This window comes from Rattus norvegicus, chromosome 19, assembly GCF_036323735.1.
Source record: "Rattus norvegicus strain BN/NHsdMcwi chromosome 19, GRCr8, whole genome shotgun sequence".
Taxonomy (NCBI): Eukaryota; Metazoa; Chordata; class Mammalia; order Rodentia; family Muridae; genus Rattus; species Rattus norvegicus.
Genome location: NC_086037.1, coordinates 31,858,189 through 31,885,916, shown reverse-complemented (window position 1 = coordinate 31,885,916; position 27,728 = coordinate 31,858,189). Strand labels below are relative to the sequence as shown.

Below are 27,728 nucleotides of genomic sequence, written 5' to 3'. Positions count from 1 at the left end.
ATATCAAGCCTTCTAATTAAATGCTTTGTAAACATATATTTCTCAAAATTTTAACAAGGATTTTGAAAACTGATATAAAGTTAAGCTGGAGAAAGCAGTGACTTTATTCTCTTTTTGGCTTTCTGTTTTTACAGGCATGATTTAGAATTGTGATCAGATCTTCTGAAACTATGAGAAAAGTTGTTGGCTCCTCTCTAGACTAAAAACAAGCTGAAATAAATTAGACTTTATGTTGAAAAAGCAACCCAGCTCAACAACCTGTGTGCCAACTTTCTCCTGTATAATTTGAAACAGCCAAGCAATAAACTCTGAAAAAAATTTTTTCGAGTGGAAGCCTTGAAAACACTTGACTCCAGCTTTGCTACTGGGCGCCATAGTAAATCTAGAAACTTAAACCCCAGATACACTGGAGAAAGAAAACTTTCAGTAGGGTATGAAATGTATAGTGTAATAATATGAAAGTGTAAGGAGCAGAAATCTTTGCTACAGTTGGAGTCTCATATATTACGTTCCCTAGACGCTCGCCTGCCCTCCTGACGCACCACATTTCATCCCTTGCTACAGTAAGGATTATGAACAGCATCCTACAGAGCATGGGGAGAGACCCCGTTACACAGAAGCTGTGCGGGGAGACTCTGGGAAGCAGTGAGGTCACATGCTTATGAGACAGAATGGAAAGATCACTGTAAAAATAGTTTTATTCTGGCTGAGTCCTGAGGATAAGGCTAAAAACAATCTTAGAGTTAAGAACATTTTAATGTTCCTTTTAAACAGTTGCAGAAATTTGATTATCATACTGTTGAAAGAAATGTGGGTCACCAATAAGTGAAAAAACAAACAAACACAACACTAGCCAGGGTGTTTTCAAGAGGACTGTAGACGCTTCTAGTAATTCCAGGAGACTGACTTTCCCTAAAATTGTCAAGAATGTTTGGGGTAATGGCTTTGCTCAAAATCGCTCCTTGTGATTATGGGTACAGACGACTCCCCGACCTAAGACTGCATAAAGGAACACGAGTCCGTGTAAGTTTAATCTGCTAAAACAGCATAATTCTCCTGGCGTTGGGGCAGAGCACAAGCCACAGCTTCAGTACTTTCTTACTGTCACCATCCACAGGAATGGAGGGGACAGCTGACAGACTTTCTGTATGCTCGTTCTCACATTGATACGAAGAGAACGGGCATGCCCCAGTGCTGGCCTCGGGCAAGAGCAGCCCAGATCTTGGCTTACCTTCTAGAGATGGCCATGTTTAGGATCAAGTTTAATGGACTTCAATTGGAAGTTTATTGTAACAGCCATGGGAATCTGGGACTTTTTAGTATTTCCAAAGGCTCAGTGGGAAATGTGCTTTTTACTGGCTATTAACCTTGCAAAAGTGAACTAAAGGGTTTTTAGTTTTTAAATTCCACTTTATACAATTACTCCAATCCAGTGTAAGAAGAGGTTATTTCACAATTATCCGAAAGAATAAATGGAATAATAGCAGTTCTGATGACTATAAAATGAAAAAAATAAAACGTTAGGAAAATTATTGGGTAGGCAAATCTTTCAGATATACAAGGTCTTGGGAGTACAAGACTTGTTTACGGAGTGGAGAACTATCTACCCATTTCTTTACTCATTTGTAAGAAAAATAAAGAATCTGGACAAAGTGTTTAAGTGATTGAGTCGACATTCAAATCTAGTTTTAAGAGCTAAAATTTTCTCATTCTTTAAAGGGACTTTCTCTTTTTAAAATAGTCTGTCCTAAGTTTCCATTTTCTATGCACTATGACATGTATGCTAATTCACTAGTTACAGGTCCAACAATTTACATGAGCATTGAAAAAAATGTGTTAAGCTGCTATCCAGAAAAGTCTTAGATAGTATTATTTAAAGAAAAGAAAGAAAAAAAAAAGAAAAAAAAGCCACAGGGACAAAAAGATATGGTATTTGGGTATAATATTTGTTGCTAGAAAAATTCTAAGTTATTAAAAAACAATAGGGGAACCTGGAGGTATTTTAAAAATGACAGATCATCCCTGGCATAATAATGTTTGCATGGATATCCCAGGCCCCTGTCATCCTTCCATCAGAGAACCAGATGTGCCCTCTTAATTAGGGGACTGGGCAATCAGGCAAACCCAAATTGAGGGGTATTCTGCAAACAGCTGTCATTGAACTGGAGAAGTGCAGGGACCATTCTAAAATAAAGGGAGCTTAAAAGACAAGCAATGAACACCTGATCCTTGGTTGCACCCTAAGTGAAAACAAACGAAATAAAATACACTACTGAAAAAACAAAGCAATGAAAAACATGGGAACAATCAGGACTGTTTGCATACAGGCTTGGACGGAGTACTAAATGCTGCTACTGTGCTCACTAAAGGTTCTGAATAACTCTGTATAGGACGATGCTCCAACACTTGAAAATCTCCCGAGTGTATGGCAGGTGATGTACACGGGAAAGGAGGGATGGACAGAGGTCAGGGGTGAGACGGGCATAGGAAAGGAGAAAGAGGGGATGGAGGGAAGGGTCAGAGGCTGGTAAAGAAGGAAACAGAGAAGGATTTGGGAGGAAGGAGAAGGGAGAGAGACAAGAGAGAAAGAGGAGGGATCCAGAGAAGGGTTTGTGAAGAAGACCCAGAAACAGGCTCCTTCAGCATACTCGGTAAGATAAAGGAGGAAGACACGGGCTCATCTCACTACTCTGCTTTTCAGTAGGGTTACTGCTTCTCCAAGGGAAATGTTGGGGGGAACTGAGAGTGCTAGGAAGTAATCTTGTCTGTGCAAAAGGGAAGAGAGAAGCCCAGCGGTCAAGCTGTTTCTTATAATGATGCATGGCTGCAAAGAACTTCTTAGTTTTAAGATTTGCCCGTCTGCTGTCTGCCAAAGGGAACGGGGCAAGTCAGATCTGAAACATGTATGGGTTGCATTTCCTCCCTTGGGACATAATGGTGCTTACATGATTTTTAATTAAGAAGATAAATAGTACCCTAATACTTATTTTTAAAGAAAGTACAAACTAGTTACACATTTGCTAAGGGTATAAATATTTTTGGAGTTGAAAAAAGTAAATAAAAGGTAAAACTGTTCTGATTTTAATGTTCACATACATGTGTTCGCTGGTTACTGCTTTGCATTTAATTTAAGACAGCCTTTTTAATAAGCAGAAAATGTGCATTTTTATATTGTTTAAATTTTAATATGGATTTTTGTTCAAACCAACAGACATTCAGGCTACTTGTAAATGATACAAGATTTTCTGCTAATGAGGCATTATGTAGAACATATGCAAAAATCACAACTCAGTCTTCCAAAATAGACCACAACAACAGGAAAAAACATGACTTTAATAAAAAAGAGCAGCACTGGGATTTAACTTCAAAGCAATTAAGGGCTTTGGATAACCAAAAGTTTATGTCAAGCTGATGGCAAACCAAACTGGTCTATTAAACACACACTATGGAGTTTCTGTACTGTGCTATGAAAGGCTCTTTGCCATAAATACCGAGTGCCGCCACTCTGCAGATTACAGCTACGTTAGGTTCATGCTTGAGAACAAGGGGTCCAGCATCCAGATCAGACTTCTAGAATTTCAAATCTGAACCAACGTACCAGTGGAAGACAAGTTCAAATATGTTTTCCATTTTGTGATTTCTCTCTATAGTAAATTATACCAAGTTTTACATTTTCCCCCAAGTTTTTCAATAATTTTCTATTAGCTTCAAAAAATAGCTATTACACATAAAAATTTGAGCTACAAGTAAACGCAATTTTTAAAAGGCCTTGAAAACCCTTATTTTATTTCTTTTGTTTTAAGAACTGTATTCAAGAGACAACATGCTATTCAACAAAGGTATCTTTCCTTCTAAGCAAATGTGTGGATTTTCAGTTTTATAGAATGATTGAAGTAAGGTACTAACTGACTTATTTCTTTGGCTTCTGTAGCAATTTTCCTTTGCACGTAATTTTGTTTCTGCTTCTAATAGCTGATGTGATAAAAAGAGAAACTGCTTCTTCTTCTTCTGTGAATAATCTATTCTCATGGAAGGAAGGCCATGGCTTAGTTTTCAAGGCCAACGTTCTGTCTTTTGTTGGCCACACTTAGAGTATGAAAGCACAAGGCCTTGCCTGTCGATCCTTTCTGCTCTGCTCTAGCCCAGGGCTGAAGGACCTGAGTATTTCCTTCCCAGCTACTACTCAAAGGCTGGAAGATGGTCAGCTGCATCCAGGACGGGAACAGCTAACACAGCCATCTTGTCCGGCATCTTGAGGAATATAATAGGGAAAGAGGTTCTTGATAACCTTTTACCTTCTGATTCAGTAAAACCGACAGGGACAGGTCCAAGCCTGAACCTGCCCCAAATAAAATTGTGTGTTTTGGGGTTTTTGTGTATGCGTGTGAAGTACAGAGAGGCACATGCTTGGCATCTTTCTAACTGCACTCCACCTTAGTTTTTGAGACAGGGTTCTCACTGAGCCTGGAGTTTGATGCTAGCTACTGAGTCCAGGGATTCTCTGCTCTCTGCCTTCCCAGCTCTAGGATTACAGGCGAATCCTGCCAAGCCTGGCTTTTCACATGGGCGGGCGCTCAGGATGCAAACTCTGACCCTCGTGTTTGCACGGCATTTCTCTATTCAGATAATATCTTAAGTACAGATGTTGGCAATAATACTAAGAAAGCACACACAGATATGAGGCCTGGTCCTGTGGTCTTGTTTCTTACAAGAAACCATCCCTGTTTTGGAAGGAGGCCGAGTCTAAAGCAGTTCTTTCTGGGGATTATGATTGATACCTGGTTATTCAAACTGATGTAAAGCCAGGGTTTGAATTATGCCCCTAATTTACATATAATTCTCAAAAAATTCATCTTTCTTCTGCTATGCTAAAAGAATGCTATATAATTTAACTAGACATTATCTCCTTATATAATACAGTTTTACACACAGCTCTTTAGGAGTAGAAATTATCTGCAATTACACTAATCTTTTAAATCTAAGGCTTTTCATGTATTTTTTATTATTCTTAAACAAACAAAAAAAGAGACATGGAGAAATGGCTGAATATTAGTGGCAGTGGCTGCTCTTCTAGGAGATTGTGGTTTGATTCACGGTACCATCATTACAGCAGCTCACAACCACTTGTACCTCCAGTTCTTCTGGACTCTGTGTGTACCAGGCACACATCTGATGCACAAACACACATGCAGGCAAAACATCTATACATATAAAAATTAAAATTGTAACAATCCTTAAAACCCACCAAATTCACAACTACCCACTCTTGCTTCATATTCTTCACATATTATTACCACCACGTAGGGTTAGTTTGTTAATACAAGATTAGTGCTGGGGCCATGGTTCTGGAGCCATGGTTCGTGGGGACATGGTTCTAGGGCCATGGTTCGTGGTGACATGGTTTTAGGGACATGGTTTGTGGGGCCATGGTTCGTTAGGAAAGACACTTGCTGCTGAGCTGCCTGATGACCTGGATTGAATTCCTAGACCCTATAGGGTGGGAAGAAAGAAGTGACTCTTGTATGTTTTCTTGTATTTCCCACAATATAAGGGATGCTTGCACAATATGTGTGTATGCATGCACACACAGACATGAACTAAATAAATGTTCATACCAAAAAACCTTTCTTATTTTTTTTTAAAAGAAGAGATCCCACTCTTTCTGAAATGAAAAGTTAGTAAATCTTATTAGGTTTTTAAGAGGAGGACTCTAACCACAGAGTATCAGTTCACAAAGAGGAAATAGAAGTCAAGTCACTAAGTCTAATTTGAAAAACATTATGAGATATGTCAAAAAGAAAAAGAAAAGAGATGCCACTACCAAAGGCAGTGTGGACTTTATTTGGGGCCCTCTAAACTGATAGTAGAAAGGTATCCTTAGGCAGGTCAGATACAAACGGCTGCTGGGCGCTATCAAAGAATGACCACTAAGAATGACCACTAAGAATGACCATGAACTTTGTTGAATACAGAGATACCACCTCAGGTGTTTTTGAGTGACTGTGTGTCTAGGGCTCGCTAATCAACGGAAATGAAAGTGTAAGTTTAGATGAAGTGAGACCGGTAAGATGTTGGTAACTGTTGAAGCTGAGATAGACAGAGAGGCTCCATAAGCTACTTACTGTCCTTAACTTTGTCAAAAGAAAAGATTGTGAAGAGCAGGAGGTAACAGAAGAGAGACTGGTCTGTTCAAAAGGTAACAGAAGAGACACTGGTCTGTTCAGAAGGTAACAGAAGAGACACTGGTCTGTTCAGAAGGTAACAGAAGAGACACTGGTCTGTTCAGAAGGTAACAGAAGAGACACTGGTCTGTTCAGAAGGTAACAGAAGAGACACTGGTCTGTTCAGAAGGTAACTGAAGAGACACTGGTCTATTCAATGCACAGTGTCAACACACAAATAAAAAACAAAAACAAAACAAAAAACCAAGTAGGATCAGAACCAAAAATTGACAAAGGCGATATGAACAAAAATATTATTTTATAAAACATTAAAAATGCAGTGGTGGCAAGGAAGCTGTAAGCCACAACAATGTCAGATTTTCTTGCACACTGAGTCCAAGGATACTTGCCATCTTGGTGGTTACAACTCACTACAGCACTGTGGAGCCACAAGTTTGAACAAACCCACACATAAGACTGGACATCTACATACGGTACAACAGCACAGCTCTTGTCACCCATGGTGTAAATTTCTGAAGTCTAGACAAGTGGGGTCCATAAACAAAGACCAGATGAGAGTGGCTGCCAGCCATAGGACAGCTAGGAAAACGGCCCCTTCTTCACAGGAGTACTTCATACTGTTAGTAGGTCTACAGGATTTCTACCCAAAGCATACTAAATAGAAATAGAGTTTTAAAATAGTTTGAATTTTGGCTCATGATTTAGATTTTTATGGATCATGATAAATTATTTAAAATTAATTGAGCATATCAAAGTGACATTTCAGTTTTAACATACCTCTGATCTGTAGCTTGCTGTTCTCGAAGCTGAAGAAGAGATAACTCAATCTCATTTTCTTTTCTCTTCAACTGAGTTTTCAGGATCTCTGCCAAATGCTCTAACTCTTCTATCTGGCCTCTCTGTGACTGAATAACATTTTCTCTGAAATAAACAATCTTGATCAGAATTTGCAGTTTGAGGAGAAATTTGTAGTACTTAAAGTCCATGCAAAAGTGGTTCTTTATTATAAAATAGGGCAAGCAAAAGTTAATAAAGTGGCTTTACTCCCTTTGTATAGAGTGAAATAGCAGCAGATCTGATGTGATGACTGGGACAATTCAAGAGATGGCCTTTTAGAAGGTACTGTTCTAGGCAATGGGCTGCACTGTGCTTGAATTTAGTTCAGTATGTACCGACCATCTACTGGATGCTTCACAGTATAATTTAAATGTCTTGCTATTTTATACGTGCACAGCTGCCATATCACTCAATTAATACTTCAGAGAGTAAGCATGAGATGTGCAAACGTAACTAGGGTTTCTAGCAAGCCTTCCCTCTTCCTTGCCTGGCAGCATCCCAGTGCAGTGAGCCGTGGGAAATTGCTGTGAAACCTAGCTTTTCACTTGCTTATCTAAGAATGAGAAAACATTCGGTCTTTATTTCCATTAAGGTTGATTGCTAGTGTGATTGGTATTTAAAACATGAAAAGAAAACATTTCCAGTTTCTTTGGCAGTGTACTAAGATTGACACTCTTAGTGTAATGCTTTCTTTCCTCATTCAGTGTTCCAAGGATCCAGGGAAAGGCTAATGGATAAGTTCATTGTACAACTCACTGAAACCACTAGGAACTGATGAATGGGAAAAAAGACGAACGCTGCAGAAGCAGTGTTTCTGAGACCATGGCATGATGAAGAATTCAAGTCTCACAGAAGCGCAGGAAAGCCAGAGCTGAAATCCTGTATATTGGAAACTCCCAAACATTCAAGCCATTCTTCTCAACACCCCTGTCCTCTCCAAAAGGGTTGAGTCAGAACCTAAAATATTATCTGTAATTTTTTGGGAGTGAAAATTTTGTCTCTAGGCTGGGTGGTGGTAGCACATGCCTTTAATCTCAGCACTTGAGAGGCAGCAGATCTCTTTGAGTACGAGGGTAGACTGGTCTACAGAGTGAGTTCTAAGACAGCCAGGGCTACTCAGTAAGACCCTGTCTCAAAAGAAAGAAAGGAAGGAAGGAAGGGAGGGAGGGAGGAAGGAAGGAAGGAAGGAAAGAGGAAGGAAGGAAAGAAGGTGACTACTCCTTTGGTAGTAAAATTAACAGAAATCCTGCTATCAGTTAGGTAAACTATCCAGTTTCATATTTTACTGAGAACAAGTCATACAATGGCTGCTATTTCTCCATAGAACTAGCTGTATTTTAGTAAGACAAATTATTTATACACACTCTGATTTTGTTTACAATAAAGGGGAAGGATGGATCAAAATAAGACATAATCAATATACACAGTTCTAAAATGAGCATGAAAAAGAGTACATACAAATTTCTTATTTCTCCTCTGGCCTCTTCGAGTAAACCACTGCTGTACTTTGTGAGCGTGGGTTGTACAGTTTCTGCTTCATCTACATTCTGAACTTTTATACCTAGAAAGAAAGTAGTAAAGTATTATGGAGAGATTTAGAAAAGGAACATCCTTCACTTGCTCTAAGTGTATTTACAATAAACACTACCCGTGTTCTTACAAAGAGCAACAGAGTTACAGGCTGAGGGACATGAGGCTCAGATACAGCAAGAGCGCTGTCCACTGAGCAACTCTGCTAAGGAAGTAAGTTGATACATTCTTCCATCTCAATTTCTGAAAAACTACCGTTTTTAATTGAGGGATTCATAATAAAAACAAAAATAATTTAATTTACTACTGTTGTACTAGGATAACTTCCTACTGCACTCACAGACAGGAGCGATGCTCAGCCATCGCCAGAGGGGCTTCCTCCTGCAGCCAATAAGGAACAAATACAGAGACCCACAGCAGACAGAGAGAGAGAGAGAGAGAGAGAGAGAGAGAGAGAGAGAGAGAGAGAGAGAGAGGACAACTTACAAGTCACTTATCTCCTTCCTTTTGGGTCTTTGTGACTGATGGCTGGACACAGCCTTGGGCGCACCATCTTTCCAGTCCCTTTTCAGTGTTTTGGATAATACTTTTGATAATGGTCTTCTATATTTTATCATAAACACCCCTTGATCTTACATCCTTAATTTATATCACTTTTTTTGCTTATTCAACCGTAATAAGAAACTCTATCTTTTAAAAACAGCGATCTGAGGGAAAACCAACAGTAAGGTCTCTTAAAATAAAGCAGTTGCCTACAGTATTTTCGAACAGAAATTGTCACGTGCTGCTATGTATGGGGGCACACACAGTCAGTCTCAGGCTTGGGAGGCTGAAGCAGACAGACATTTGAGCACAGAAGTTTGAGCTAGCCTGGGCAAAAAAGGGGAGACATTCATCTTATAGGAAAAAAAAAGAATGTATGAATATATGAAGTTTAACAAGGATAGTCCACTTGTTACAAGTCACACATACTTTTAATTATGCACACAATTTTCTAGTTGCAGGATCACTAGAATTTAAGAGAACAGTGTAACAAATGATGCAGACTTTAGGTGGAGACTAGCCCAAGACCTGGTCCAAGACTGGCACAGAAAAAAGTCTCTATAGGAGAGTTTAGCCTTTTCAAAAATTTCATTATTTTAAGTTGATAGACGAAGAGAGATGAAGACTCACGCTTCCTGATACCGTCACTATCTACTGCTGTAACCTACACTCAAGAAAAGGGAGCCTCTGCCTAAGACACTACAGATTCACTGTCTACCACTGACCAGTTATACACAAGGCTGTAATAATACTAATGCTTAAGCCTTCCCTACATAATCATTGGAAGATTTAAAACTAGCAGTGGAGTTAAAAGACTAAGCTCAAAATATGTCAAAGATTGGTTATTAGTTAGTAACTGCAGTCATTATTTCTAATGAATGGTTATTCTATATTCTTTTTGGTTTTGAGATGACTATGTGATATAGTCCAGGATGGCCTCACCATCATCACCACCACCACCACCACCACTACCATCTTATGTGTAAATCACTCACTTGTGCCTGTGTGTATGTCTGTGTACCATGTGCATCATGGTGCTCATGAGGCCAGACAGGGTGTTAGATACCCCAGAACTGAAGCTATATTTAGTTGTGAGCTGTCATGTGGGTGCAGGGAATGGAAGCCAGGAAGAACAGCCAGTGCTCTTAACCTTCTCTCCGGCAGCGTGCCTCCATCTTAAGATGCTGGTGCTGGATTACAGGACTGTACTGTGCAGGGCAAGGCACTAACGGCTGGATTTGAAAGGCACACTTTTGCTTCAGTGGTTCTTCACAGTAAGAGCTGTGTCTACACAACGCCAACCCCACCTGAACCAAGGCTTTGCCATCGTGCATTCCACGTGCAAGCAGAGGGTGATGGTGTCCCCACAGTAGACTCAGGGCAGAAGTCCCCTCTGGCTAGAGGGAATCTGGGCTTTGGCCCCACTCATCCCAAGACAGTCCTGAAAAATCGAGCCCATGTCTCAGTGTCAGAGGCAGCCTTGAAGAGTGGACTGCATATTTAAGGTCAATGCTGGGAATGGCACCTCAGGTTTACTCACACACATTCATCACCATTTAGACACAGTGTGGGATTTCTGTGTTCCAGGCTTTACATGTGGGGAAGCGATTCTAAATCACAAAGAGGATACAAACACAGGAAGATATTTAAGTTTATAAGTCATATTTTTAAAGACTGATGCTTTACGGATCATTTTAAAAACAGTTTTTAATAGCAGGGAGGGTGAAGTGATCTCTTTGATTTGAACAGCAATTTAACACAAGTAGCTTGCCATATTAAAGTTTGGGCATAACTTATTTACCATAAAAGGTCTGTAGTCCTTCCATATCACTACATCCACTAACATTTCTAGATGAGAACACTAAGGTTCAGAGAGGATGGGACTTGTTAAGGGAAGGTGCCTAAATGAGGAGCTCCCCTCCCTCCTTCTTATCTAACCCCACATTATTACCATCCCATTTTATAGATGGGGAAAAAGAGGCTGAGAGGTCAAGGGCTGACTTGATAGAAGAGGACAGTTCACGGCAGAGCGTGTGTTTTCTGATTTATAATTCGCTGTGCTCACTTTGATTCTACCCAAAGGCTACTGCAATCTCAGCCTGCTGCCAACGGCTAAGCCCTTTCATCCTGCAGCTGCCTCCTGTCTGTGTGGAGGCCATACTGACTTCAAAGGCACACTATCTAGGGAAGAGACAGTGTTAACATTTTGCCTTGGAAAAGGAAACTATAACATTTTCCCCCTCTCCTTCTGTTCATATGCTGTGTTCCCTTTCCTCAATGAATTATAACTAACAAAAAGCTTATATCATTTTTTAATATTACAGTTACTATTTCTGGGAAGCATATTTCTAACAAAAATCAATTAGTACTAACAGTTTATTTCTTCCTCTAGGAACAACATTTTAAAAAGCAACTTAACATATTTATGTACTTTTAGTTCATTTTAATAAGTTCCTCTAAGGATGGGAAGAGTGGGGGCTGGATGCCTAAATTAGTTTGGTTTATGAAATTGATTAGTAACATAGAAGGCTTTTCATCATTCTTTTCAGTGTGCAGAAACTGAATAATTATTTTAGAGGTGGCCGAGGCCTTTATAACCACTGGCTTGTACTTTTTACATTTAAAGGAGACTGCAAATCTATAGTGGTGGCTTGTCCTCGGTTACCGCTGCACAGTGCAGGGGTAAGAACCCAGCACGTATTATAGGGCTTGTTACTGTGTTACTAGATAAGCTAGAGTGACCTACGGATTCCTGAATAAAACCATCCTTTTAACAGCATTATTATCTGACAGAAAGCAAGCCTCAAACTGTTCCTACCCCTTTTGAAGACTTGTAAAAACAAGAGTGAGAAACAAAGCCGTGTGTGTCAGTGAGCGACAGGCTTGGACTGAAGTCCAGGGTCTGGGGATGTTTTACCTTTCCCCAGGCATTCCTGCAAGCCAGCAGTGGTGCTTGCTTTCCTACGTCCGGTGTTAGTGCGAGCCTGAACACGACTGTACGAGGTCTGCCTGTGCCCTTGAACTTGGAGCTGCTGTTTGGCTGATATTAGCCTGTTTTTGAGAACTTCATTTTGTCTTTCAAGCTCATGAACTTTTTCTTGCAGCTGCTCAATCATTTCTTCCATTTCCACATCTCGTCCCAGCCGCTTGGGGCCGCCACCAACCCGCTCATATCGTTTCTTGTCATTAACTAGCCGTATTAACTTGGTGGCCATTCTAGGGAAATAATAAAAAGATGAAAAGGAATGTGAGAAGTGAGCATAAAATGCATTCTGTTGAAAGGAGCATAATCACTGTGAAGACTTCAGTGCAGAACCTGAATAATAAATTTCAGGTTTTGATGTAACTATTACTGCCTGTGAAGAATCCTTTGATGATAATTGAAACCACTGGGCAACAATCTGCTTTATAGCACTGACAAATAGCAGTTTCCTAAGGCTTATCATTTAAGGTCAGTAAAGAGAGGACACATATTTACCCCATATGTTCCAGAAATGCAATTTTTAACGCATGACCTTATATAGGAACGCTGGATGCACTTAGACGTAGTCAGAGTGTGGATGTGGTGGGCCGTGTCTACAACCCACAGTGAGTTCTAACTTTTGGAAAGTGAGCTAAAATTATGCAGATTTAGGTAGTATAGTATCTTATCTTTCTATAGGATTACGACAAAGAAACACATAAAAATGATGGAATTCACAGATGGACACATATAAAATCCAATGGAAATTTCAAAAGAAACCAAAATGTGACCCTAGATGTTAGTCAGGGCTCAATAAATGTTTGTGTTTAATTTCACAAGATAATTATATGCAAGAAATATTATCTTAATGATACTTAAAGTTTTTGACATACATTGTTCTCCTGACATCCCAGGAACTTATACCTTTGACTCACATTTTGATAAAAACTGGTCAGACAGAACAAAAGGCAGAGTGGGCACGTGGGGTGATGTAATGTTCACGCATGGAAAACATGCCTGACAGTGAATGGAAAAATCTTGGCAGGACAAGAAAGAAAAGGTGGCTTTGATGAGAGACACAAGTTCAAGACTTTACAAAATTGGTCGCACATCTTCAATAGCTGATTCTAGTTTATAGCGAATCTATTTTTATAAAGACCCAGACAGGAGATTGGAAATAAAAACACACTCCATTTTTCTTTAAGTGGGGTTTGCTTTATTTTAGCATGGTTATGGACAGAAGCTTTTACTTAAGGGAACAAAAGTGAAATAAAAAAAAAAAAACCCTTAATAGCTTTGGGATGTCATAGAACAACATTTTTCCCCTAAGCAGAGTCTTCTGTAAATGCGGTAGTAATACATGTCTATCTCCACTTCTGGCTACCCGGCTACAGCATGTGGCACCAGGGAGAGCTCTGCATAACAAAATCAGTGAGGACTGTTTTCTCTTTCCCTTGAGGCACATCCACTAAGGATGCTTTATAAGGGATATTGGATAATAAAAACCAAGATCCAAGAGAACCACAAACATCCTAGTAAAATAATCAGTCGATTACTTCCTTTTCTACCCGCTTGAGTAGATAATGTGTCATGGGGAAATCTGACTAGGTACCGTCACCCAGCAAAGCCACACTCTTCTCTGCCCAGTGATTACTGAGTTTAGAGTCCTATGCCCTACTCAGTGTCCTGTCCAGGAAAATAAGATATCCATCCAAATGAGAAGCTACTTAAATATTTAAATACGTATTACAGGAAGGTTAGCACTTAGAAACAGGTTGCATTAAGAAGAAAGGTCCAGAGTTAATATAAAGACCAGTCATCTGAAGACTGAGAAATGATTTTTAAAGGATATTGAATAGTGTCTTCAAGTTCTTGACATCATGATGCTCAAGTGAACTCTGTCAGAGGACATGAGACTGCATGTGCTAGTTTAGTCACAGGAATAATTTTCATTTGCTTAAGTTATTAATGAATTGTAAGTCATCTGGAGAGATGCAAGTACTTAAAAAGGTAATTTATAAAAATTAGTATTTACACAAAAGGTGATACTAACTCACACCTTAAGGCTAAACGTACAGGTTGTCTGTCTACGTATGGATCTAGGCCGGTGGCAGTGGGGTAAGGTTGAGGAAGCATCTAGAGCTGGGGGCCAGGGTTCAGGGGGTAGGTTCTCCCACAGCCTAATAAAGGGGGGTAGATGACCTGAGCATAGGATACTGGGAGAAAGACACTAGAACACATGTGTACAACATGATTCCTAGTGCAGTTCCCCTCTCCACTGAACTATGTGGCTCATTAATAATTATGTTGTTTTAACTTTTTGGATTATAGGACCTATTTCTAATAAGATCAAGGTTGTGAATTCCATTCTTTTACTGACCAATTAGGTATCTAAGGTAAAAAAAAAAGTTTAGTGGTCAGGAACATCATGTCTCATTCTGTATGGTAAACCTGAGTGTGCTATCGGTCAGAAATGAACCAGGCATATCTTACAAATAGCAATTTTGATGTCTCAAAATCAACTTAAAGTACAAGGCTTGCACCTGGCTGACTGGTGGGTTTGAAAACTAAATCTAGAAAGTGAAAATGGAATCACTTCTGTACGCTAAGTTCTAAGCAGAAAGCCATCTTCTTCCTTTAGTGGCCACCTTCTTCTTCCTTTGAGTCTAGAACATGACTACAAATACAGATGTGTGCACTTCTGTCTCCAGTGCCAGGCTCACACAGGACGGGTACAGTACTTTTGAGTGAAATACAATTACAAAGAAACTTCACTGAGGCTTCTGCCTCTTGCTCTTGCCCTCTTCCCCTCTGTCCCTTGTCCCTTCTCTCCCCATTCCCCTCCCCGCTTCCCTCCATGTGCTCATGGCCGGCCTCTACTCCTCTCCTCTTCTACTCTTCTTCTCTCATTAAACCTTTCCATGTGGAAAAAAAAAAAACTACACTGAAAACATCATCTTACATTTTCAAAATGTCCATCCAAAGTGACAATGTGCTTTTTCAAAAATGGTAGAGCCTGTTGGAAATAGAGAACCAACACTAATCCAAGAGAAGTTAAACATGACCCAGACGTAAGTGATGTTTTCATTAGTAAATCCCAAATCTTAAGGGAACACACATTCTAACAAGTCGGAATAGTTAATTACTTTTAAAATTTTTATGGCATTTAAACAAACAGATGCTTGGCTATCTGCTTATTAAGTCATAAATATTAACCCAAAAGTTATTTATAGATCTAATATTCTCATGGCACTCCAAGCTATTAGTGTGTTCTTTCAAATGCTAACTTCAGACATAATAAATACAACCCTCTTGGTTTACTATTCTACTTTGTAAGATTTTCCATTTTTAAAAAATTCTATTTATTTATAACCTGCCTGTTCCAGAAAAGATTGAAGGTGGGGCTTTCAATTAAGCTTATAAAAAACTATATCCTTCAAGCTTTACAGAGTTAGGAAAAGAGCTAAAAGCTTTTTATCGTAACCTTTTAATTTTATCCTCTTGCTTGCGGGCATGCTGTTTAAGTAAGATGTTCTCATCATGCAAACGCAAAAATCTGTCTTCCAGTTCTTCGCGACTGACACGTGACACTGCCTGGCGAGCCTTCACTGTGCGCGCAGTTGAGGTTTCTGAAAAGATGCCAAGGCAATTAACTGTAGCATCACTTAAAATAGTCTCTGAACCTGGTAACTGCTGAGACTAAAACAATCTCGGATGCATTCCTATTTTGCATTCTTTTCCCCTTCATATGGTTTTATGGGACAGGACTTCATGCAACAAAAGTTAGCTTCAAACTTGTTCTGTGGCTAGGATGATCTTGAACTCACGACCCTTCTGCCTCTATTTTCCAGGTGCTGGGATCACAGGCGTGCACCGTCACACCCACATTTCTCTCCTCTTGACCTACAAATTAAGTTGTGTTCTTTTGTTTTTTAGAAAACTGTTCATGCCAACAATCTTCAGTGAGATTTTTGTGATTAATCCTTCACATATGGTATTAGGGGTCTGAGCGACACCTTGATTCACTGGTGTAGACTAATCACTTTTTCAAAATACAGGAAGGAACTGATTTAGCAGATTCCTAATTCCTATTCCGAGTGCTGGAAAGCTCATAGCTGGAAAAGCCAGGCTGCCCAGTCTGGGAATGCAGCTCAGTGGCGTATAGTACTTGTCTAGTATGTGTGAGGTTCAGTCACTAACATGGCAGCAAGAAGAAGTCTTTGCATCTGCAAATCTATATGTGTTTTTTACAGAGACAAAACTGAACAATTTAGTGAACACGATATTAAGACATTTTTTTCTGGGCTAAGGAGCTAGGATATAGAAAAGTAAAATATCAAACAAATATAAATCCCAAAATAAAGAAAAACTCAAAACCTATGATTTCAAAGTTTCACAGATCATTTCTCCACAAGCTGTTTAATCTATTGAAAATTAACTTTTTGACCTGACATAGTGGCATATACTTTTTTACAAAGTTCCAGCACCCAGAGAGAGAGAGAGGCAGGCAGTGATCTGTGAATTCAAGCCTAGTCGGTCTATATGGTGAGTTCTAGGCCAGCAGAGTATCCATAGTGAGACACTGTCTCAAAAACCAAATCAAACCAAAACAAACCAAACCTAACCCAATCCAACCAAACCCAATAATCTATAACTTTTAAGTATATACAAATATTTAATTTCAATCAATAGTAAAAACTGAGGGTGGCTACTGACGATCAGGATTGCACCTACATAATACCAGAACCCAATCTAAAAACACTTCAAATTTATTCGTATTTGAATACCTGGTTCTGGCTCCATTATCTAACTCAAGGCCTAAACGGCCTTCCTTTTAACAACAGGTGTGGTCAATTTGTTCCCATGAGCCATATACTTACTACCTTTCTAAGGCAGTTAAGCCTGGCTCCAGACACTGTTATAATTAAAAGGTGTATGTACGGTCCTTAAGAGACATGCGAAGTTAGTGGCACAGATGTTTGACTGGCTTTGTCACAAACATGAACCTGGCTCTCCAGGCCCTGCTGTTCTTTAAAGCAGTGCTTTGCCTTCTCAGTTGAAAATACTCTTCGGTTCTACAGGAACAACTAAATGCTAAAAGGATAAAGAAAGCCTTTAATGTATATTAATGTGGTTGAAAACTCACTGTCACTTGCATAAACAGGCCATTTTGAGATACTCTACTTGAAAGGCAAAAATTTTAAAATATGGTATTTCCTCCCATATAAAATTTAAACATAAAGAAGTGTTTTAATGGTGAATGTGATTTAAACCAGGCAATTCAGTTTGGGGTCCTGATACTCTATGCAGCTTCTACCGATGTGAGGAATTTTAAAAAGATGATTTATAACAACTCTTTATCAGAGCAGAGGGGGATCTTGCATTTGCTATGAGCTGTTGATAATTGATGCTTGCAGTAAAATACCATATGTGTTCTAAACTCTCCATATTGTTTAGTCCAATCAAGAGCTATATAGTTCCTTAAATGGCTGGGTTTGTATGGCTATCAGAAATACTTTAAATTAAAAGTAAAGAAATTACTGATCAAAGTTCATAACTGTAATAAATAACAGGTGGCCATACCTTGTAACCCTCCAATTCCAAAGAGATGTAGACCTGTATCTTTCACCGGCAGGTCTCCTGCTGTCTCGTCACTTGGGCCAGACATGGCTTATCTGTGGAGAAAAGAAAATTCAAACAAACTCTTCCTAGGTTATTGCATTAACTATGCAGTAGAATGAGCCAAATAAAGTGGCTGGGAAACGAGGCTGTAATGGACGCGTTATTGCCCACATGTGCTGTCTGAGCAAGATGAAAGCTCTCATCCTAGAAGGAACACTGCACCCAATCATGAGCACTGTCTTCTCCGAGCAGAGGATTTCTGCCAGTTTCCTTAGGAAATGCGCTAAGATTATCATTCTTCCTTTCCTTATTCGTCTATCCGAAACAACGGCAAACCCTTCTATAGTCAAGAAATACTGCCATCCCTACTCCTTTCCTTAAAGAAAGCATGAATTCTAGGGTGAAAAAATAGAAAACAACAACAACAACAACAACAACAAAAACAAAAAACCCCAAACAAACAAAAACCACAACTCAGGTCATGTTAAATAGTTTTTATGGGCTGGAGAGATGGAGACATGATTCAGAGGTTAAGAGCACTGATGCTCTTCCAAAGGTCCCGAGTTCAATTCCCAGCAACCATATGGTGGCTCACAACCATCTATAATGAGATCTGGTGCCCTCTTCTGGTCTGTAGGCATACATGCAGGCAGAAAGCTGTATATGTATACATAATAAATAAATATTAAAAAAAATAGTTTGTTGTATCATCTCATAGTTGGCCAAGTCATTAAGTTTACCTAATTTTAAACACAGAACAAATTATACCCACCTCATTGTCATTCTAAAAGCGAGTGAGATAGATACAAACTGAAGGCATTTAGCAAATGTGCGGGGTACGTAGAGAGTCTAGGAATGCCTACAGACTGCCTGGTGTGCAAATGAACGGCACCTTTCAAGCTTCGAAAAGGAGGCTCCATATGTTCATGGTGTGCTTTTACTTTAGCCTCACCCCTCCTTTGTTACTTCACGTAGGTTCCAGGGATTAGCTATTGGCTTGTTCTAGAACTTCTACTTTCTTTTCTCTATAGAGACATAACACAGTCAGTTAGTTTTGCATCTGGACATGAATAGACAGTGTATATTAAGCAAATAAATGGCGATATAAAGGAACAGTCGAGGAAGGTCTGGATGTAAACTGTTAGTGAAGTGTCTTGTGAGGAGGAGACTTGCGAGTTCTAGAATGTTGGCTGTAGAATGTGAAAGCCAAGAAGTCAGAACACTCGTTCCTCGTGTTCGCCTGTGTCTCAGAAGCTGGCACAGAATGTGGCACACTCAGTGAGCAGCATTGATTAGGCTGTCACTTGAATGGATGAAGGGAGCTCTTGGATTTCGGTGTCTGAAAGCCGAGACTTGGCTACATACATGTGCATGAAGAGTATCTCTTGGAGAGAGGGGGCCCGGAACTTTGATCGGAACTCATGATGGGCTGAGAACCAGTGCTGGGGACAAATGTCTCAAGGTATGACTACAGAAGATGATGCTAACACATGCTGCTCACTGTGCTTCCAGGGCACATAAGCAATGTCTACTCAAATGGCTGCTGACCTACAAACAGAAGCTAAGACAAGGCGCTCAGTCGCTCAAGGTCATTCACTCAGGAATCAGTTGTTTGGTGATAGTTCTGGTTATTACGACTGAGAAGGAAATTGTTATTAGCCTGAAGTAGGCAGATGCCATGGCGAACGCTCCCTCTTTGCTCTCAGTGATCCACTTACACTCTCCTCTGCTTTCCTCAAGCCTGGCACGCTTTTTATTTAATTCCAAAGGCTCTTCTCTAGCTGTTCCCTCATACTTCAGAGCTCAGCCCAACTTGCCCTTCCTTAGACAGAGTTTCCTTTACAGTTCTGTGTTAATTTTCTTCCCGGTTTCTAACTTCTTTTTTTAAGGGAAGCCTATGCAAGCTAGGCTAACATGAAATTCACCAAGAACCCTAAACACACTGGCCTCAAATTCTCTATTTTTGCTTTCCTTCCTTCTTTCTTTCTTTCTTTCTTTCTTTCTTTCTTTCTTTCTTTCTTTCTTTCTTTCTCTCTTTCTTTTTTTTAGGCCTCACTATGTAAACCTTGCTGGAATTCAGAGATCTACTTGCTTCTATGTCTATGGTTAATGGCGAGTGCCACCCTGCCCTGTGCATGCAGACTCGATCTGCCCCGAGTGGCACCACACCCTACTGTGGTTTCTTACAGCCTTTGTCACCATCCCAGAGTTGTTCAGTAATTCATTGTCTTGGAATTCATTTTTTAACCTAGCATAGGATATTTTCACACTTATATCATATTTTCTTGCTTATATACGTCCCCCTACCCTGTCACCTCCATCTCTCTAGCTTCCTCTCACTGGTCTCCTTCCTCCCCCAAAATAGTCCCCCTTCTGCTATCTGATGTCACATAGTGGGCATCATCGCCATGAATTTATTATTATTGAATGAATAAATGAATGCCAGGCACTGAATTTAAACAAAATCTCTGCCCTGTAATGGCTATAACTGACTGTGGTGGTGGGAACTTGAGGCAAGACCTATTACTGAATTTGAGACCAGCCTGGGCTAAATAGCTAGTTTAAGGCCAGGCTGGAATACATAGGGAGACCCCTTCTTTAAAAAAAAAATAAATAAATAAATAAAAAATCGACAATCAGCAACAACAGTAACAACCCCCTTGGGAGGCTTAGGCTCTACCATCCAATCTCAAATCCTGGGAAATAGAGCGAACTATTACTGTGACTTTGAGTTGTAGCCAATATGATAAGAATTGGCGAGGTTTCTGGCTGGACAGGGCAGACTGTGATGCAGGCCTGAGTATATGGAGGTGTGTCGGGATAGACTGCTTTTTACGCAAGAATCCCAGGTCTACATAGCCCGGGCCTCGGAACAGACTCCAGGCCCTCATCTGTGAGGCAGTGGAAGGGTCGGCCAACCTGCATCAGCCCCCACCTCACAGGGTACTCACCTCCGCGTTCCCCCTCAGCTACCTACCGTTGCTATAGCGCCCAGGGCGCGAGCCTCTGCAGGCCCAGAGGAGCACGGGAAAACAGCGGGTCCCGTTACTCACTGGGAAATGTAGTTCTCTGTAGGTTCCCGGTCGTCGGCGGGTCGCGTAGCGGACTACGCTAGCCTTGCTGGCTGACTGGAGAAATTCGGCTCCGAAGCCCAAGGAGTTCTCGGGATTCTCGCGGAGCATTCTGGGAGGGGTAGTTCTTCTAGGTATCAGAGACAATGGCGCCAGGCGGGAGACAGTCGTTGAAAGAACTACACACAGGAGGCGGGGTCCAGGGCGAGGGCGGACACGGCCCACGGTGGCGAAGGCGGCTTTAGAAGCAGCATGAAGCGCGTCCAGACCGCGGAGGAACGGGAGCGGGAAGCTAAGGTTTGTGGGGCTCCGGGCATCTGGGATTCTGCGTTAGTCCGGGGCTAGAGGCAGGGAACCCGCAGACCCGCTGGGATGGCTGAGTGGATGCTCGGCGTTAAGCCAAGGGATGTCAGGGCCTTGTTTGCAGGAGACTGCAGACGTGGTGTGTGTGAGTGTGCGCGCGCACGTCTGTGCTGTAAATTCGTATTGCTCTGGATGCAGATCTGGATACAGTTAGACTTGGTCAGAAATGAAAAGATAGACGTCTAAGTCCGTGTCCTGCTTCTTGTAGCTATTCCTTGGTTATATTTGTAGCCACTCTCGTGCTTCAGTTTACCAGTTTACCGCCTGTGTCTTTTCAGCTCTAGAGGAACTGAGCCACAGAATCTGTATGGTGAACTGTTTTTATTTGGATCATTGCCTTAATAGCCAGATGACTCTTCTGCGTGGTCACATCAAATACGTTTTCCATAGCTTCTGTGGCTAGTACATTCCTGGACTCTGTCGTTGTTGTTCAGCTTTCTGACAGTGGACATTCCGTGGGATAATAGTAAGAACAGCAACATTTCCAGCAACTTTTATATCGAATACCTGCATTAAATGTATAATTATTTCATATCATTGCAGCAGATAGCAAAACAGATATTACATAGGTAGTATAAACTGTCTGTTTTGAAGATGAACAGTGGAAGCTCAATGTTTTCCTTTCCCCCATTCCCAAAGTTGGGACCTATTGATCAGTCCACTTTTTCATTTCTATTACCTCGGGTGAAATTACCGTGGTCACTCAGTGGATTGTCACTACAGCCTCCTGCTTGGGCTCTATTCATTCTCATCTTAGATCTTCTGTACCTGTCTCCTCCCGCAATCATATCCTTCCCCACCCTCTTTAGAGAGTGATTTTTTTCTCTTCAGAATTTAAATATAGTTATGACCCACTGGCAGCCACCCATTCAAAACTCCATCAAGGACCTGTGCTGCTTAGGATAACTACAAAACACAACCTGAAAGATCCTGCATGGTTTGGGTCTACTGTGCTTCCTCACAGCCTCAGTGGACACAACAGATTCTGCCCATCTTAGAAGTCTCTCTCGTCTGTAGTTCATTTGGTCAAAGGCCTCTGGGTAGGTTGGGTATGCAGTTTGGTGTTTATTCTCTGGTAGGTAAATATTTGGCAGTGAGGCTCCGTGGGAAATAAAACAGGCGGTCATAGAATTTTGTCTCGTTAAGATTAAGTCAGTAGACCTAAGGATGGACCGTTCGGAATCTTCTGTGTGAAGGCCTGAGTTATGTATTTTGCAGACATGGAAACAGAGTCTGGCAGAAGCTATCCTTTGCTTGGGCTATTTCTTTTCTAGGTGGGATTAGAGATCAGAGTCAGCCCCTATGACTAATCTCCTAGCTCTTTCTGTGACAGTCACTGAAAACAAGGCTCGGGTAGCTGTTTTAAATTTTAGACAGTGTCCCAGTAACCATGAATGATGGTTTGTCTTTCTGTTCAGCGAAATCAAGGTATAATTTTTATAGAGACTCATTTGTTGTGAGCACTTTGATAAGTTTTGGCAGTTTGCATATATGTTTCAGTTGCATAGAGAACATCATTATCTCCTTTAAAAAGTCATTTCTTTACAGCCGGTTTCTTTATTTTACCCCCAGGCAGTCATGTGATCAGTCATGATTGTTGAAGCTATGCTTTCTGGAAGCATACAGTACGTACCCTGATGTCATTTTTTTACTGGTCACAGTAATTTTTCAGATCTGTACAGGTTAATGCACATAGTATCAAGTTGGTCCATTTCTACTGCTGAGTAATAGTACATTTTGTGTGAGTCCATGTTTTGTTTGTTCACTCACCTGTTGCCCGCCATTTGGATTGTTACATGGGCTTGAGACGATTAAGAATAGAAGCCGTGAACAGTCATGTATCTATTTTGGTTTATACTGGCCAAATCATCCATGTGCAATTTCCTCAAGTGTTTCACCTCTGTGTCTGTGCAACACTAATGTTTTTGTTTGTTAGGGCTCCCTTTTATGGTTATTTGTGTGTGTGTGTGTGTGTCTCTGTGTGTGTGTGTGTGTGTGTGTGTGTGTCTGTACATAGGTATGCAGGTATGTGTGTATGCAAAGAGCAAAGCTCCACATTGAGTTTTTTCTTCAATTGCTTTCCACCTTATTTTGAGACAGGGTCTCTCACAGAAGATGGAGCTCACTAACTGGGCTAGACTTGCTTGTCAGCAAGCCCTGGGGATCTTCCTGTCTTCACCTTTCCTGAGCTGAGATTACAGGCATGCACTGGACCTTGCTTTTCACATGGGCCTGGAGATCCAAACTCAGGCCCCTTTGCTTGTGGCAAGCATGTTATTAACTGAGCCATCTCTAGCCCCAGGACATTACCATATAAATAGAATCATAAGACATGTGACCTTTCTGTTTGTCTGCTTTCACCCACCATGCATGTTCATCCATGCTGAGGTTCATAGATCTTGTAATACCTATCCATTCGTCTCATTATCCGGTAGATGGTATTCTTATATCTGGACGCACAGCATGATGTATTTGTTTTATTTCTTATTTACTTACTAACTATTCTTTCTGTTGCTGTGATAGAACATCACAACCAAAGGCAACCAGGGGAGGAAAGTGTTCATCTTCATTGTCTTGTAATACTTCATCATTGAGGAAGAACTGGCGGAGGAACTGAAGCAGAGGCCATGGAAGAGCACCGCTTACTGGCTTGCCCCTCGTGGCTTGTGCAGCCACTTTTTTCTTTTCTTTTCTTTCTTTTTTTTTTTTTTTTTGTTCTTTTTTTTCGGAGCTGGGGACCAAACCCAGGGCCTTGCGCTTCCTAGGCAAGCGCTCTACCACTGAGCTAAATCCCCAACCCCTGCAGCCACCTTTCTGATAGTGTCCAGGACCATGTGCCCAGGATGGCAACACCTACAGTGGGCGGGGCCCTCCCATATCAATCGTGAATCAGTTATCCAAAACAGTGTCTCACAAACATGTCCACTGGCCAGTCTGATGGAGACAGTTCCTTAATTTAGATTCCCTCGTCCCAGGTAACTGTAGTTGTGTCCAGGACATGGAATGCTTGGTGAATAATTGATTCATTTTTTTTTTTTTTTGTTCTCATGAAAACCCTGCCCAGTTGCAGCCTGGTTTCTGTATGGACAGGGCAGAGGTCTGCGAGCAGAGCTGCGAGTCACATTCTAAGACTACACTTAATATTTTGAGAAACCACCACACTGTTTGCCATACGGGCTGCACTACCCCACGTTGCTCATAGAGACGTTGAGGGCTAGAATTTCTTCAAGTCCTTGTCATAGCCTGCTACCGTTTGTCATTTCATTGTAGCCTTCATGGCGACCAGGACATAGTTAAGTAGTTCATTGTGGTCTTGATTTGTATTTCCCTGATGACCAATAATATTATATGTTATATACTTAATGAACATGTGCGTAGGTGAGTGTGCATGTGTGTGTGTGTATGTGTGTGTGTGTGTGTGGGGTGAGAGTGTATGGATGTGTTTGCATGCATGTATGGGCGTATACGGTAGCGATGCATGCTTGTGAGGTAGATGTGGGGAGTCTCTGTCAATCTCCACCTTTTTATCCAGGCTAGGTCTCTCAGTTAAAGCCTGAACTTGCAGACACAGCTAGTCTGGGGATCTACTGCCCATGCTTTATTAGTCCTGAGACTAGAGGTGAACCCTACTCCTCCTACCTGTCACTTACCTGGCCTCTGAGAATATGAAGTCCTTTCTTCAGCACCCGGCCATCTCCCAATGGGAAGTGTGTGTCCCATTTTTCTTCTTTACCCAGTTTTATGGTTGTTATTGTTAGCTTATTAAGTTTTACAAGTTCTTTGTATTTCCTGGCTATATTTATTGCCTTGGCTTCCTAATGAGTTGGGATTACAGTCCTGAACCAGAGTGTTAAGCTCTTGAAATATTTGTCCTGAAGTCACAGAAGTTTCATTTGCTTTTTAAATTGAACGCTGTCATTTCTCTAGTCATTGCCTTCGATTCTCCTTTTCTCTTTGTGGTAACTTAGGTTATAATTTTTTCACTTGCAGTTTCTTGTATCCTAGACTTTATGTACTTTCTAAATCTGAAGGGAGAGAAGATTGGATTAAATATCTGGCTTTCCAGCAAAACATTTGTTCTCTCTGTGCTGATTATCAGAGCGTACATACATGTGCCATGCATTTTGACGGGAGCTTTTCTTACAGCGGCCCGGGTCAGTAGTATTTGCTAGATATGTTTGACCAAAGTTAGACCATTGAGTCTCCTATTTCCTTGCCATTAGAATGAGGATTCATACTTTGGGCTTGTGTTTCCCCAACCAAGCAGTAGTACCAAGATTGGATGACTCTGGGCAACTGCGAGGCCCCGTTCATTGTGTGTTTGCATGTGTGGGGGAGCATGTATGGCACCTGTATGCATGCATCCATGTGAATGTGCATGTGTGTGCCCCAGGGGCAAAGTAGTTGTGGTCCTCACTGAGTTCGATCGTCTCTTTTCTGAGATGATTGACCTAACTGTTTTCGGATAATAGGAAACTCACAGAAGAACTGGGAGACTAGAGCTTAGCACAACTCTTCTACGCCTGCTGTCTCAATGTCCAGGTTGCCATTTTGCTGTGTCAACGTTTTTGCATTCCCTCTGCCCCATGTATACAACCTGAGCTATTACTGTAACTCAGTATATAGTTTTCTGTGTACTAGGGCTTGAACACAGGGCTTTATACATTCAAGGAAGCCTCTAGCACTGAGCTGAACCTGGCAACATTGTCTTTTCAACAAAGTGGAACGGTAAAAAGGAGGCTCCAGCCCTCCTTACCCCTAAACGATTCAGCATGTATTCTCTAAAGAACAGGGGAGTCTCAAACAGTTGGCAACTTCAGAGACGTTAATGTCTATGCAATACCTACTTAACCCAGAGTTCTTAGTCCTACCTGCCAATTGTTCTAAGAATATCTACTTTGCAGCTGCACTTAAGGATTGGACATTTCCTTTCATTGTCCTGTCTCTTTTCCGGTAATCTGGTCTCCTTGATTGTAGCTCTTTGATGGTACCTGGAATAGAACCTTCATTATGCTAGGCAGGTGCTCTATGGCCGAGCTACGAGCCCAGCCCCGGCCCTGTCCCTGATCTGTTTTGCTTTTTTTTTTTTTTTAATATCTGCCTTTTTCCTATAAAATTTGCGTGTTCTGATGCAGTTGGAGTTGAACTCAGGTCATTAGGCCTGACAGCAAGCCCCTTTACCTACTGAGCCATTTTGCTGGCCCAGCCTAGACTCGTTTCTATCTTTTCCCTATCCTTAAAGGAGTTTGTAGTGACACAAATGTTTGTTCTGTGGAATGGTCATATATTCTTTTCTTTTTTTTTAACCTCCCCCCCCCCCCCCTTTGTGAAGACAGCTTCTTTTATGTGGCTCTGACTATCCTGGAACTCAGTGTAGATGAGGCTGGCCTCAAACTCATCTAGATCTCCCTGCCTTTGCCGCCCAGCACGGGGATTCAAAGCACTCACCGCCACACCAGCTTGCATGCTCTTCTTGGCCTGATGTTCTATGTAGCTCACACAGTTTGGATATGTAATTTTTTTGGATGGGCAAAGGGAGACCATATACATGTACATTCTGGTCTGTTGAGGGGTTTTATTTGGACCAGGTGAGTGGGAAAGCTTTAAGATTATTCTTTTGATGTTGAGAAGTAGAGGAGTCTCACATAAACATCAGATTTCTGGCTCCCTCAGTCAAGTTGCTTATCCATGGCCCCCTGGAGTGGACTTGCTCCTTCCCTAGGGAGTGTGTATTCCACTGCATAGCCAAGTGTTTAATTCACTTACCATAAATTATCTCCAGTTCTATCCATTCTCGCGGGTGTCATGAGTTCCTTTTTTCTTTGTAGCTAAACAAAATTGTTTCTGCACCATTTTCTTTTTGGTTCTTTTTTTTCGGAGCTGGGGACCGAACCCAGGGCCTTGCGCTTCCTAGGCAAGCGCTCTACCATTGAGCTAAATCCCCAACCCCGCAACCATTTTCTTTATCCAGTTGCCTAGGCTGGCTCCATTTCATGGCCACTGAAGAGAGCTTGCCATGAACATAGATATCCAAGTGTCTTTGTGGTATGTTTTCTTAGAGGCCTTCAGGCATACCCCCAAATGGTCTAGATGGATCAGCAGGCAGGTCTATTTGTAGGTTTTTTTGAGAATTCTCCATACTGATTTCCAAAGTGACTGCCCAGGTTCACATTTCTACTAGTGGTAAATGTGTAGGGTTCTTGTTTAGACATAGCTGTGGCAGCATTTCTGATTGTCGTGATAAGGAAAGCAGTTTCCATTTATTTTCCTAATGGCCAAGGATGCCGGATCGTTCTACAAGTACTCATTGGCCATTTATCTATCTTTTGAGACCTGTTGTAAAATTATAAAAAAATGCTGTCTTTTACCCTGCACTAGATCCAGCACTGTAGTGCCCCAAGACATCTGGTAGACATCTTCATCTCAGTCAGCAAAGCCTCTCACCTGCTTAGCTCTATCCCATATCACACTGCCGATGGCTTCTCTCTGAGCCTGGCAGCAATCTCTCTACCTGTCTTGTTCCCAAGGCAGGCTGCCACCAGGCCAGAAACACACATCCCAATTCTGTGGCGGCCCAGTGACTCCACCACCACAAACTCTCTTGAATTCAAATCACTT

At 41.2% G+C, this 27,728-nt stretch overlaps 2 protein-coding genes across 18 annotated transcripts in view; one reads left to right on the top strand and one right to left on the bottom strand.

Moving 5' to 3' along the window:
- Rpgrip1l (Rpgrip1-like) overlaps positions 1-20,867 on the bottom strand; it is a 92,881-nt gene extending 72,014 nt beyond the window's left edge. For 4 of the 14 annotated variants that reach the window (XR_010059993.1, XR_010059994.1, XM_063278012.1 and 1 more), the window contains exons 1-5: positions 17,638-19,137; positions 15,539-15,683; positions 12,010-12,308; positions 8,478-8,580; positions 6,960-7,103 (exon numbers count right to left, since the gene is read on the bottom strand). Coding sequence is in view for 10 of the 14 variants with exons in the window: in XM_063278012.1 (XP_063134082.1) it covers positions 6,960-7,103; positions 8,478-8,580; positions 12,010-12,308; positions 15,539-15,683; positions 17,638-17,722 (776 nt within the window). In the remaining 4 variants the exon portion in view is untranslated. Of the gene's footprint in view, positions 1-6,959; positions 7,104-8,477; positions 8,581-9,035; positions 9,257-12,009; positions 12,309-15,016; positions 15,071-15,538; positions 15,684-17,637; positions 19,139-20,627 lie in introns of those variants that run through there. The other 10 variants (XM_063278007.1, XM_063278006.1, XM_063278005.1 and 7 more) reach the window with 10 other exon arrangements.
- A 38-nt stretch (positions 20,868-20,905) lies between these two features.
- Positions 20,906-27,728, top strand: part of Fto (FTO, alpha-ketoglutarate dependent dioxygenase) — a 408,263-nt gene continuing 401,440 nt past the window's right edge. For 2 of the 4 annotated variants that reach the window (XM_039097565.2, XM_039097564.2), the window contains exon 1: positions 20,906-21,044. In XM_039097565.2, the coding sequence (XP_038953493.1) occupies positions 21,000-21,044 (45 nt within the window). In that variant the 5' untranslated portion in view covers positions 20,906-20,999. Of the gene's footprint in view, positions 21,045-22,682; positions 22,736-27,728 lie in introns of all 4 variants that reach the window. The other 2 variants (XM_039097566.2, NM_001039713.1) reach the window with 2 other exon arrangements.